The sequence below is a fragment of the Neltuma alba genome, unplaced genomic scaffold (assembly GCF_004799145.2).
Source record: "Neltuma alba isolate B1F8T4 unplaced genomic scaffold, ASM479914v2 tig00011420_pilon, whole genome shotgun sequence".
Lineage (NCBI taxonomy): Eukaryota > Viridiplantae > Streptophyta > Magnoliopsida > Fabales > Fabaceae > Neltuma > Neltuma alba.
In genome coordinates, this window is record NW_021636104.1 from 246,591 (window position 1) to 259,402 (window position 12,812).

At 34.9% G+C, this 12,812-nt stretch overlaps 3 protein-coding genes and 1 long non-coding RNA gene across 4 annotated transcripts; all 4 read left to right on the forward strand.

Moving 5' to 3' along the window:
- The first annotated feature begins 240 nt into the window (after positions 1–240).
- On the forward strand, positions 241–1,155 carry LOC114713222 (protein NEN1-like). Its single transcript, XM_028897817.1, has 3 exons — positions 241–565; positions 681–853; positions 1,138–1,155. Exons 1-3 carry the CDS (start codon positions 298–300, stop codon positions 1,153–1,155), a joined length of 459 nt encoding a protein of 152 aa, XP_028753650.1. The 5' UTR covers positions 241–297.
- Positions 1,156–1,188: 33 nt separating this feature from the next.
- Positions 1,189–2,832, forward strand: LOC114713202 (uncharacterized). Its single transcript, XR_003737313.1, has 3 exons — positions 1,189–1,426; positions 1,536–1,599; positions 2,752–2,832. It is a non-coding gene; the product is annotated as an uncharacterized LOC114713202 (long non-coding RNA).
- Positions 2,833–3,927: 1,095 nt separating this feature from the next.
- Positions 3,928–6,899, forward strand: LOC114713199 (protein NEN1). Its single transcript, XM_028897785.1, has 6 exons — positions 3,928–4,543; positions 4,680–4,837; positions 5,038–5,084; positions 5,171–5,234; positions 5,860–6,443; positions 6,521–6,899. The coding sequence occupies exons 1-6, from the start codon at positions 4,273–4,275 to the stop codon at positions 6,756–6,758; spliced, it is 1,362 nt and encodes a 453-aa protein (XP_028753618.1). The 5' UTR covers positions 3,928–4,272; the 3' UTR covers positions 6,759–6,899.
- Positions 6,900–8,833: 1,934 nt separating this feature from the next.
- On the forward strand, positions 8,834–11,332 carry LOC114713223 (protein NEN3-like). Its single transcript, XM_028897818.1, has 5 exons — positions 8,834–9,104; positions 9,228–9,385; positions 9,932–9,978; positions 10,078–10,141; positions 10,654–11,332. The coding sequence occupies exons 1-5, from the start codon at positions 8,834–8,836 to the stop codon at positions 11,317–11,319; spliced, it is 1,206 nt and encodes a 401-aa protein (XP_028753651.1). The 3' UTR covers positions 11,320–11,332.
- Positions 11,333–12,812: the final 1,480 nt, after the last annotated feature.

The following is a 12,812-nucleotide window of genomic DNA, read 5'->3' on the forward strand; positions in this document are numbered from 1 at the left end:
CTCCTCTGATTTTAAATATAAAATCCTTTTTATAGTGTACATAAGAATCTTATATTTAGAATTGGAAGAGTCCTTTGTAATACAAAATGAGTAGTATTGGTCGAACTTTTTTTACATCATCAGCGATCACTGCGTCCAAAACAAGTTGTAGATCCTTCGTGACCAAGCAAGCTGCTCCCACGTGTTCTACAGAAGCTTTATCTTCATAATTAAGCAAGTTCCTTGAATTTATCAAAGCCTCCACCATTAATTCTGCCCTTCCCTCCACAATTTCCGAGCTTGCATTCATCATCGTCGATGGATCACGCTGAAGATCCACCCCCAATTGTATTTTTCGACGTTGAAACCATCTACTCCACTTCTGTCATCGTGGAGTTCGGAGCCATCTTGGTTTGCCCCAAGACACTTAAGGAGCTCCGACAACCCTACTCCACCTTGGTCCGACCGGCCGACCCCTCCCTCATCCCCCCAGTCTTCCAGCGTAGCAACGGAATTAATCGCGATGCTCTTGCCGTTGCTCCTACTTTCGCCGACATCGCCGATACGGTTTACGAGCTTCTTCATGGTTTGCCCTTCTCTGCGTTTCTCTGCCTTTTCGTGGCCAGAACGGAGGGAAAAAAAAAGGCATGATGCGGCAAATTGCAATTACAACTCTTCTTTAATTTTTGTTTTTGTTGCAGAAAGGATTTGGGCGGGTCATAACATCTTAAGATTCGACTGTGTTCACATCAGAAAGGCATTTACTGAGATGAATCGGCCACCGCCGGAGCCGAGAGCTATCATTGACTCTCTGCCTTTGTTGACTGAAACATTTGGAAGGAGAGCTGGTGACATGAGGGCATCCTTCCTATGTGTATATATATTTTATAGAGAATACATTTTGGAAAAGTTTTGCCTGTTTTTTTTCCAAAGAGGAATATGTTTTAAATAATATATAATCGCACTATCAGTTGCTCTCAATAATTTACAACTAAGATTCTCACATTTAAAATTGTCTGAATCAAGTATTTATAACTCATTTTTTTAAATGATGTAATACTCCCTCTCGTTAAACTTTTATATCAGCCAAGTTTTTTTGTTATTATATCTTCTTTTTCATCAAACTAACAACAATAACAATAAGCCTTGTCCTATTAGACGGGGTTAGCTATATGAATTACATAACGATGACGTTAATGTGTCCTATCAACAACCAAGTTTTTAGGTATGTTATTGACCAGGAGGTCCTGTTTAATGACCTTATTGAATGTTCTTCTAAGCCTTCCTCTACCTTTTTTCCACCAAACTAGATTAAAAAAAGAAAAATGTATACTATCCCATAGTTTGGCTTTGTCTGATTAGTAAGCTTCAAGTTTTCCTATACATGTTAATTATTGTAGATGGCCAGTCTTGCAGCATATTTTGGTCTTGGTCAACAGAAACACAGGTAACTGATTAACTGTGATAAACGATGGAATTTTATGTGATGTTTTCTTGTAAGCCAGCTATAGTAATTTCTTTTTGCTCATTATTTTCTGCATTAATTCGATCTTCAGGAGCTTAGATGATGTTCGAATGAATCTCGAAGTGATCAAAGACTGTGCAACTGTTATGTTCTTGGTACAATCTCTTCCATTTGAAGCATTTTCCACACACACACATATATATGTATATATAATGCTCCCTCTGATGCTTTATATATGAGAAAATTTAGGGAATATTCTCTTGGTCTTAAATAATAAAAGAGATTAACTTTCATTAGATAAAAGTTTCCCTCAAACTATTCGATCATTAAAAGTAAATTGACTTTATGGGGGTGTCACTAATTATTTGGTACAAGTTTAAATTTAATTGAGGCTTTTTGGAAACAGAACTACCATTTGTAACATATTTATTAGGAATGATAAATGCTTTCAACTATTTGTTTTAATTATATATATATATATATATATATATATAAATAGAAACAGCGAGGGTATTTTAGAACCGTCATATGTCAGATTTATATCAGCGTACAAGAATGTAATTTATTGGCTAAAAAATTGATGCTCCATTTTGTCTTGGAATATGGTACTCAATTTTCAAATGCTTGTGTCCTTTTATAATATTTTGTTCAAAATTATATTATAACATTGTTTATAAAATATTTTCATATTTACCCCTATTTAATGGTTTCTCCAATTTCTAATAATAAATACAACTGTACCATAATAAAACATTAAATTAGGGCTAGATTTTGGAAAGAAGAAAAGAATATTTCGATACAATTACTAATTTTATTGGTCTCCGTAACTTGGACAATAAGCTATTATATATATTGAACGTGGCTGCGTTACCTTTTCTCATTCAGGTTATTTGGTAATTGCTAATATAACATCATTTAGCAAATAACGCTAGTTGCTAATAACAATTTAGTTTATTTTGTTTAACTTTGATTGGTTAAATGTGCCTACTCTTTTTTTAAAAAATTAGTAAAAAAATACATATTTGAAAATTATTGACTAAAGATTTAAATTTGAGCAGATGTAACTATCTCCATTACGTACAACTTTTCTTTAGTTGTATGCAACATATTTTCCATTTTGATGACTTCTGCACATAATTGAAAATACATTGCACATAGCTAAAAAAAAAATTGTACCCCTCTCAAATTCAGGCCCTTTTAGTAAAAATTTTTTTCAAACAGGAACATTATTTTACGAAAATTCCCTTCTCTTTATTGGTTCAATTCACTGATGAGTAATGGATTGCATTTTTTTAATCATCGTACAGGAATCATGTCTTCCAGACGTATTCATAGTGGATAGTTTGGCTTCTCCAAAAGTTGCTGCAAGAAGTTGCCGTGTGGGAAAATCTTTACAAGACAAGGGCCTATCAGACATGAAAACAGAATCCGTGTTACTATCACCTATTGCAACTCAATGTAACGAAGAAAAACGTCCAACAACATCTTCTCATATTGCAACGTGCAGCTCAGAAGGCAATAAATTAGCTAATCCAGTTCAATATCCTCAACCACAAGAGACTTGTCCAGCTGCTTTATCCGAGGCTAGTTGCAGCAGCAATTTTACTGTTTTGAAGCCCTATGAAGTTTTCATCTCTAGCCTCACTGGATCTCTTGTTCCATTATGTTATGGCAGTCAAAGGATACAACTATTGCACAATGGTTTCCCTTCTCAGCTTTCCTGTGATGATCTCAAAATACGGTTCGGAAAAAGCGGCAGGTTTCATAATAATGCAGGCCAGCCAAAGTTGAGTTTTGTGGTCGATCCATCAGAAAGCTTATGTGAGGTTCTTGAAGTCTGTGATGCCATTGCTCTGAGTTCACTTTTGGACTCTGGACGTAGCTCTCATAATTGGAAGCCAGTAATTGTTACCAGAAAAGAGGGCTCCTTCAGTTATCCTACCGTGAGGTTACGGTAAGTTCTATATCATATCTTACGCAGCAGATTATAAAAATAATTGCATGCAAGCCTTTCAAAATTTGGCTGCTTGAGAATTTAACTACTTTGTGTAAATATTGGCATTCCAGAATTCCCATATCAGAATGTGGGGACGCTACCATATTTGCAGCTGAAGTGTACAAGAAAGAATCATCATCAGGCATTATTGAAAGGTTACGTTTCAATGAGGTTGATACCAAGGAGCTCAGTTCGTTGTTGATGCCCGGGAATCTTGTGGACGCAGTTTTCTGCTTAGATCAATATGAGTTTCAACAGGGTGTGGGGGTTAGATTGGTTGCAAAAAAATTGATCTTTCATAAGTAGAAGGAAATGCGTGCATGTTAACATAAATTATAATCAGTTCATATATTTACAAGGATGTGTAAAATGATTTGAGTTATTGTAAATTCCACTGATACCTTAAACGGGAAATCCTTGGAGTCCAGCTTGCAGTAGAACCGAGTACTTCTATAAATCTTGAAAGCCATAAATCTCAAATTGCCATTATTTGGCCCCACACACACCCCCTTGATTTATGGCGTAATGGGCAATCCTCCGGAGAGCTAGCCTTTATTCGTGATTCGGCCACAAAACCTGGAAAACGAATCAACTAAAATGGGGCCTTTAAAAAAGTCGACCAGAAAAAGTTGAAGACGCCGACCAATGTCCAAAGCAAGTTGCGGAGCCTTCATGACTAAGCAAGCTCCGACGTACGTGTTCTACAGAAGCTTTAGCTTCTTAAGCAAGTTCCTTGAGCACCCCTACCTTTATTAAAGCCTCCGCCATTAATTCTGCTTGCTCTTCATCGCTCCTTATGCTCGGAGCTTGAATTTATCATCCTTCACTTGGGATGGATCACGCCGACGACGACCGACCCGAAATTGTATTCTTCGACCTTGAAACCATCCACCCAACTCGAGTCATCGTGGAGTTCGGAGCCATCTTGATTTGCCCCAAGACGCTAAAAGAGCTCCAAGAACCCTGCTCCACCTTGGTCCGACCCGCCGACCCTTCCCTCATCCCCGCCGGCTTCCAGCGTAGCAACGGAATCACTAGCGATTCTATTGCCCGGGCTCCTACTTTTGCCGAAATCGCCGACGATGTTTATAAGCTTCTTCATGGTTTGTCCCTTCTCTGTTTCTTTGCCTTCTCGTCATGGCCAAAATGGAGAAAAACGAAACATGATGTGCCAAATTATTGCAATAATTATAATTATAATATATAATTCTAATTCTAATCCCCCGGGGTTTTGTGTAGATCGGATTTGGGCGGGGCATAATATGTTAAAATTTGACAGTGGCTGCATCAGAGAGGCATTTACTCAGATTAACCGGCCCCCTCCGGAACCCAAAGGTTTTATTGACTCGTTAGTTTCGTTGACTGAAACGTTTGGGAGGAGAGCTGGGAACATGACGGTACGCTTCCTATATTTCGTTTCCTCTGTTGTATGAGATATCCCGTTTTCCTTTTTTTTTGGAAGACAAAGGCGCACTGCATGTTTTTAACATTCGTATAAAGAATAAACCTTTGTCATATACACTATCCCGTAGTTTGATTAGAAGGTGATTTTATGTCACCTTCGAGTTTTGACGCATTCATCATCTGTTCACTGCAGTTGGCCACCCTTGCAGAGTATTTTGGGCTTGAAAAACAGACACACAGGTAATTGTGCTTGTCGATGAGGTTTTATGCCATATATGCTTTCACATAATTTCTTCTTACTTGATAATTCTGCGACATATCTTCAGGAGCTTAGATGATGTTCGGACCAATATTGAAGTAATTAAATGCTGCGCAACGGCTATGTTCCTGGTAAAATTTTACTTGCAAGCATTTATGTACCATCAATATAATAATTGGCAAGCAATGATTCACTTTCATAACCTATTTTGAATGTTTATCAAAGTGATAGCGCAAATCGTGATGAGTTTTGAGCAGTCATCACTCATCACTCTTGAGAGAAATATCTTAACTCCTTCCGTTTCATTTGCACAAATCAGTGCATGGTGAACCATTTTCAGTGATCATGATGTTTATGACTCTGATAAAATCTAAACAATTCTAAATCAGTTTTAATGGCCTAGATTTAAATTTTTTAACTACTGATTTTTAAATTAAAAAATTATTTTTTAAAAGACTTACAATAAAGGGATTACATCTATTATATACCTATTAAAAAGAAAACATTTTTTTTGAAAAACAAAAATATTAAATATTAAATCTTGGCTATCTATATTAAATTTAAATGACTAGGATTTGATGAGCATTATGGTGCTCCTCGCTATGGTAAGCACTGGAACTGGTTTCACTAGTTTAAATGTGATCATTACTATTTTCCTTATTAGTTCAATCTTCTGAGCACTAAAATGAAAGCTGGCTCTTCAAACTCTGGATTCTGACTTTATAATTTTATAATCACCTGCATGCATCCATGCAGGAATCGAGTCTTGTAGATGCATCCACAGTGAATAGCAGGAGTTCTGCAGAAGCTGCTGCAAGTCATAGCAATGAAATACTTTTACCACATGAAGGCTCATCACACACTATACCTCAGAAGCATTTTTTCACCTTCGGTCCTCTTCGTGATGAAACAAACCAAGAAACAATTCAGGCACAGATGTTTTCTTCAGCCGCCGTGTCTGAGGCTTGCACCACCATTTTTGCTGTTTTAAAGCTCCATCAAATAGCTGTCCCCCGCCTCACTGCATCTTCTGTTCGATCAGATCATGGTGATCTAAAGATACAACTACGGCACGAAGGCGTCCCGTTTCAACTTTGTTGTGATCATCTTAAAATACTATTTGGAATAAACGACAAGTATTTTGATCGTGCGGGCCTACCAAAATTGAGTATTGTGGTTGATCTTCATCCATCAAAAACCCTATGCGAGGTTCTTGAAGCTTGTGACAGTATTGCAAAGAGCTCATATTTAGATCCTGGGCATGGTGGGAACCCTGATTATTGGAGGCCACTCGTCGCCAAAAGCGATGGCTTCTACGATTATCCCACTGTGCGATTGCGGTAAGTTAGTTTATATATGATACACATTTATAAATCTAAATGCCTTCAATTACTTCAGATATATGTTGACATTATAGGATACCTACGGCAAAATGCGGGAATGTAGCCATATATGCAGCTGAAATGTACCAGAGAGATTCATCATCCGGCACTAAGAAGAGGATGTTCTTCGATAAGTTTGATGTTGCAGAGCTGGGTTCCTTGCTCAGGCATGGTTCGTTTGTTGATGCAGTCGTCTCCTTCGATTTTTATGAGTTCCAGGAGAATGCAGGGATTAGATTGATAGCCAAAGCCTTGACCGTTCATTCCAATTAGAAAACAATAATATGTTATCACCGCTTGATATATTCATGCCAGATGATGAGTAGATAATTATAAAGTATTGTATCAGTGAAATAATCTTGGGATGAACACTTTTAAAAAAAAAAAAATTGCTTTTGCGCTTTAAGATTGGAAGGAGTGTGTACCTTTTTTTTTTTTTGGTGGTTTAATGTATGAACTAAGCCGTTCAGTTTCAAATTTCATTCTCTTTCAACTTATACGCGACAACAAATCCCAACACATTGATTGCAAATGTTTGACTACACCAATACATGCGTAAAATATATGTAATCGAAGAACTAATGCAACAAAAACAACAGGACCATGCATTATACTATCTCCGGTCCTTAATATAAGAGTTAACAGACTAATATGAGTAAATTAAGAAAATTAGTTAAGGTAGTTATTTATAATAAATAAGTATTGTCTTTTCTAAAGTATTCTTACTAATTAAATATATTGGTTAGAACTACTATTATTACAAGGATTATCTTGAAAAAAATGAATGAATATAAGAAACAATGTGAATTGGAGCCTTATATTTATAACTAAAATAAAAATTAAACAAGTTCTTGTATTGAGGACAATAGGCAGCACATATATTTTATATATATATATAAAATAAAAATTAAACAAGTTCTTCTCGTTTTCTTTTTATTCTTCTCTTTTCACCATGATGCTTTTATCGTCCTTCAAAGCAACCAGATTAATCGTGCGATATTTTAATTTTGATTCCCCCTTCGCTAAATGTGGAGGGTATATGTCGTTAATATAGTTTGTTTTTATTTTAGACGAATGAGCACACTAACCCCTCAAGGAATCGAGGGGTAGTAGAAAGTAATTTACATAAAACACATACGCGTTCATATACACAAAGGCTAAGGCAAAAGTTAATAGTGCAGTAGCTAGTGCTTGTTAACTATTATATATATAAATATATATATATATTTAAGGACAATATTTTTATTTTAACTCTAAATCAATAAATCCCCTACCCTTCAAGGAATTGAAGGGGTAAAAAGGTTGATGAGGCGGGATTACAGTCTTACTAATTAATTAATGTTTTGTAAGTCATGGTTTTGAATAGATTTACATAAGACATTAATGAGGATGATATCGAGTGGATTATTCATATGTTGGGATACATGTAGGGTCCAAAGCGACCCCAAAGACTGATATATAAGCTAATTCGTTTTAATAAAAATCACATATCCTAATCATAAATCACAGATAAGTCGAATAATAATTAAAATCCAAAGAAGTTATTAGTTGTTGAAAAATAAAAAAAAATAGTACTACTAAGAAATCCATCCAAACATACAACATGTTAATTTTGGTCGAGAGTACGAGTAAAAATATATTTTTTATTACACCGCGTGAGGCTAAAAAACTAAATCAGAATTTTGATTGATATAAGCTCAGTCAAAAAGGTGTGGATATGACATATGCATAAAAATTTGAAAGAAAATTACTATAAGGTCTTAAAAATATAGAATGCAATTTCTTAAAACCCTACAAAATTAATCAGCATGCAATAACAAATTTCAGTACAAAAAATAATAGCATGTTGATGACACCAATTGTCATTGAAAATTTTGGTAGGTAAAATATTCTTTTTTTAAGAATTTCACAATATGTCTCACTAAAAAAAGTCCCTTATCAAATTCATAGGGTGTTTGATTGACAGGAAAAATACTTTTAAAAATTACTTTTTGTACAAATTAAGATAAAGCTTCTCTCACATGTTTACTCCGTATAACATAAAATTACTTTTAAAATAATTAATTGATTCCATTCAAACACCTTTTTCAGGAACGTCTATGTATATATATATTCACCGAATAACCCAAGAAAATGGCCTTTGATTCCGGCTTCGGTCATTGAAATGAACAATTTTTCAACCGAAGCACCGATATTGCTTGGGACCACAAAGAAAATCAACCTTACAAACCACTATATAAATCTTCACCCTTTCCATAAGTTGAATATAATCACTTACATCTTCATTCACACATTTCTGTTTAGTTTCTTCTGTCCCACTTCCTTCATTAACCTTTCTGAGCTTTTGAATGGATCACTCTGAAGATGCGCCGCCCGAAATTGTATTTTGGGAGGTTGAAACCATCCACTCCACTTCTGTCATTTTGGAGTTAGGAGCCATCTTGGTTTGCCCGAAGACACTAACGGAGCTCCAACAACCCTACTCCACCCTGGTCCGACCCGCCAACCCTTTCCTCATCTCCACTGCTTTAAAAAGTAGCACCAGAATTGATCGCGATGCTCTTGCCGATGCTCCTACTTTCGCCGACGTCGCCGATGAGGTTTATGAGTTTCTTCATGGTTCGTCCCTTCTCTGCGTTCCTTTCTCCGCCTTGTCATGGCCAAAATGGAGAGAAAAACCAAACATGGTGTGCGAAATTGCAAATTATGATTCTTCTTTAATTTGCTTGTTTTTGTGTGTAGAAAGGATTTGGGCGGGTCATAATATCTTAAGCTTCGAATGTGTTGACATCAAAAAGGCATTTAGTGAGTTGAATCGTTCACCGCCGGAGCCTAAAGCCGTCATTGACTTGGTGCCTTTGTTGACTGAAACGTTTGGAAGGAGAGCTGGTGACATGAAGGCATCATTCCTGTGTCTATATTTTATGGAGCATATATTTTCGAAAAGTTTGTTTTGCCTATATTTTGTCATGTGTGGACAATGTGATTTTTTTTAAGGGGAAAAAAAACAACTAATCTGTTTTAAATTGAAAGTGCCCTCTAATATTAACATCCATTATATAAACAAAAACAATGGGAAATTAAATGATATTCAAGTTTTCCAAAATTAAAGTTCGACTTCCCGTCTGTTAAATCTCAAGAGTTTGCTAAAATTGAATTGAAAATTTAGATTTAGATTTAGATAGTTACAATTAAGAGAGTGTTAATTGTAAATTAGATATTTAAATCTCATGGGTTGTTCTTAATAATTATTTGCAATTAAAAGTTAAAACTCTCATATTTAAAAATTCCTGAATAAAAATATTTATAACTCATCTTTTACTAATTATCTGATATCATATATATATATTTATATATATCCCATAGTTTGGCTTTGTCTAATTTCAAGGCGATTTTATGTGAGCTTCAAGTTTTCATATGTTCAAGTTTTCATATGTTCATTGTAGAGGGCCAGTCTTGCAGCATATTTTGGGCTTGGTCAACAACCACAAAGGTAACCTACTGCTCTAATCGATATAATGCTTTAATTTCTTGTAATAAGCCGGCTATAATAATTTTATTTTTGCTTCCTTTTTCTGCAACAAATGTTCAGGATCTTAGACTATGTTCGCATGAATCTGGAAGTCATTAAACACTGTGCTACAGTTCTCTTCTTGGTAAAGTTTTACTTTGAAGAATTTCTTCATTATTTTCTGTTCTTGCTAATTAAAACCTTTAGCAGCATATTATCATATGTTTCTGCAGCTGATGCTAGATGCTACTACCTCTGGTGTTAAATACAAGGGTTGACAAAAAGTTTACTTTTATTTTAAATATAAAAATTTAATTTATTTTGTCTCTCTTATTTATAACTTTTTTTTAAAAAAATATATCTATTAATTACATATAGGAAGAAGGTTTTCATTAAGAGTAGTTACAATGCATATGATTAAAAAAAATAATATTTTAGAAAAACTAATGGGATACATTTGTTATAAATAACTAAATTAATTAATTTTTTAATACCCACAAACAAATTAATTAGTTACTAAGCTATTGTGTTAATAATTGAAGGGAGTAATTAACAATAATTGGCTAGTATTGATTCAACCGGATCAGTTTGGAGTCGAAATGTGACTCGTCAAATAGAATTTTGATTCTACTTCTTAATCCCTTCATCCATGTATAGGAATCAAGTCTTCCAGACATATTCACAGCGAATAGCTGGGTCTCTCCAAATGCTACTCCAAAAACTCGCAGTGCTGAAAAATCTTTACCAGGTAGGCGCTTATTATCACCTGTGGAGAATCAACGCAATGTTTCAACTGCTCCTATTGCAATGGGCAGCTCATCAGAAGGATCTAAATCAAAAACAGTTCAACATCGTCACTTCGACTTACGTAGCCTTCGTGATGAATTAGACACAGTGTCGAATCAAGTAGCTGCCATGGTGGATGAAAAGCCCATTCCAGAGACACCCCAGAAGTCTTCTTCTTCAGCTGTTGTTTTAGAACCTGATGAAATATTTATCTCTCGTCTCACAGCATCTCTTGCTCCATTATATCGAGGCAGTCAAAGGATACAACTATTGCACAAAGGTGTCCTCTTTCAGCTTTGTTGTTCTAATCTTAAGATACGATTTGGAATAAATGGCAGGTTTCAGGACTACGCGGGTCGGCCGAAGTTGAGTTTTGTGGTTGATCTTGATCCATCACAAACCTTATGTAAGGTTCTTGAAGCTTGTGATGGTAAGGCACAGAAGTTATGTTTGGAATCTGGTGGTAGCACAGATTGGAGACCAGTTGTTGCTAGAAAAGATGGCTTCTCTAATTATCCCACCGCGCGCTTGCAGTAAGTTCATCATATACTACACATTGAAAAATACATGCACACGTTTATAAATCGATGAAGTGGTTGCATGGGATATTAAGTTTAGTATTGGTTCTTTCACCTCAACAACTAGCTTTTAGGGTATGATTGTCCGTCTCATTCAGGTGCTCATCAACATAAATCTATTGCTTGTAATCAACAAAGATTATTATACGCATCCATTCACTTCAAATATATGTTGACATTATTACAGGATACCTGCAGCAGAAAGCGGGGATAATGCAGCCATATATGCAACTGAAATATATCAGAGAGAGAGATCAGGCAGTAAGAAGAGGGTGGTTTTCGAGAAGTTCGATGTTGGGGAGCTGGCTTCGTTTTTCGAGCCTGGCACGTTTGTTGATGCTGTCTTCTCCTTCGATTCTTATGACTTTCAACAGACTGCAGGGATTAGATTGATTGCCAAAGCCTTGACCATTCATTCCAACTAGAAACACTAATAAGCATTTTTAATTTTCTCTACTTTGATGCAAGCCAAATCAGTAGACAGGCAAACTATTGAATCATTCGAGTAATCTTAGTCGTTCATTTGATTATCAAATCTTCATCTCATCCACGCAATCTGTTCGATTATCACATTGCTACATTATTTTAGGCTATAAGGAGATTATATATTAAGATGGCTCCAATGACTAATATATTAAGAGAGTGGGAGCACATGCTCATCATTGGATCATCTAAGATAATTTTAGATGGTCCACATTGAATTTAATTTTTTATTTTAATAGATATCAAAATAAAAATAATCTTATAACTAACACTTTAAAAAATAAATTCGTCATTGAAAGAACGATATCTTAAAAATTTTAAATCTGAACAATTCATATTAGATTTTGAAGGGTTCATATTACATTACAGAGATGAGCACACGATGAGCACTAAATGAGGATCTCTTTTTGTTGAATATAAATAACATTATTAAGAAATCAATCCATGTGCATATATATACCCTCTCCAATCTCTAATATAAAAACTAATTAAATAATTAATTTATAAATACTAAAAAATTAGTTAAATTAGTTATTTGTAATAAATTGCTTTAGTTCTTCTATAATATATTTTCTAAGCATGTGCACTATAACAGCTTCTTGACATATAAAAATCCCTAATTATATATAATTAATAGGGATACTATGAAAAAAATTATAAATTTAAAAGAGAAAATAGGTTGATATCTTGTACCTAGGATTAAATTAAATCCTTAAGCCAGAAGTGCTATATTATTTAAATTAAGTTTTTAGTCCTTTCGAGGTATAAAATATTTTTTTTACTATATGTTTAGTCATATTATATGTGGTGAGTGCATGTAAAGAAATAGTTTGCTTTATTGATACAATAACTTCTAAATATAAGTATGCATATATAGCACACATTTCATGCTGAATAATTTCGTGCGTGAATTATGACCACAGCTTGGATGATTCAAGGATGAACATCCATTCAATGAACCCAACGAAA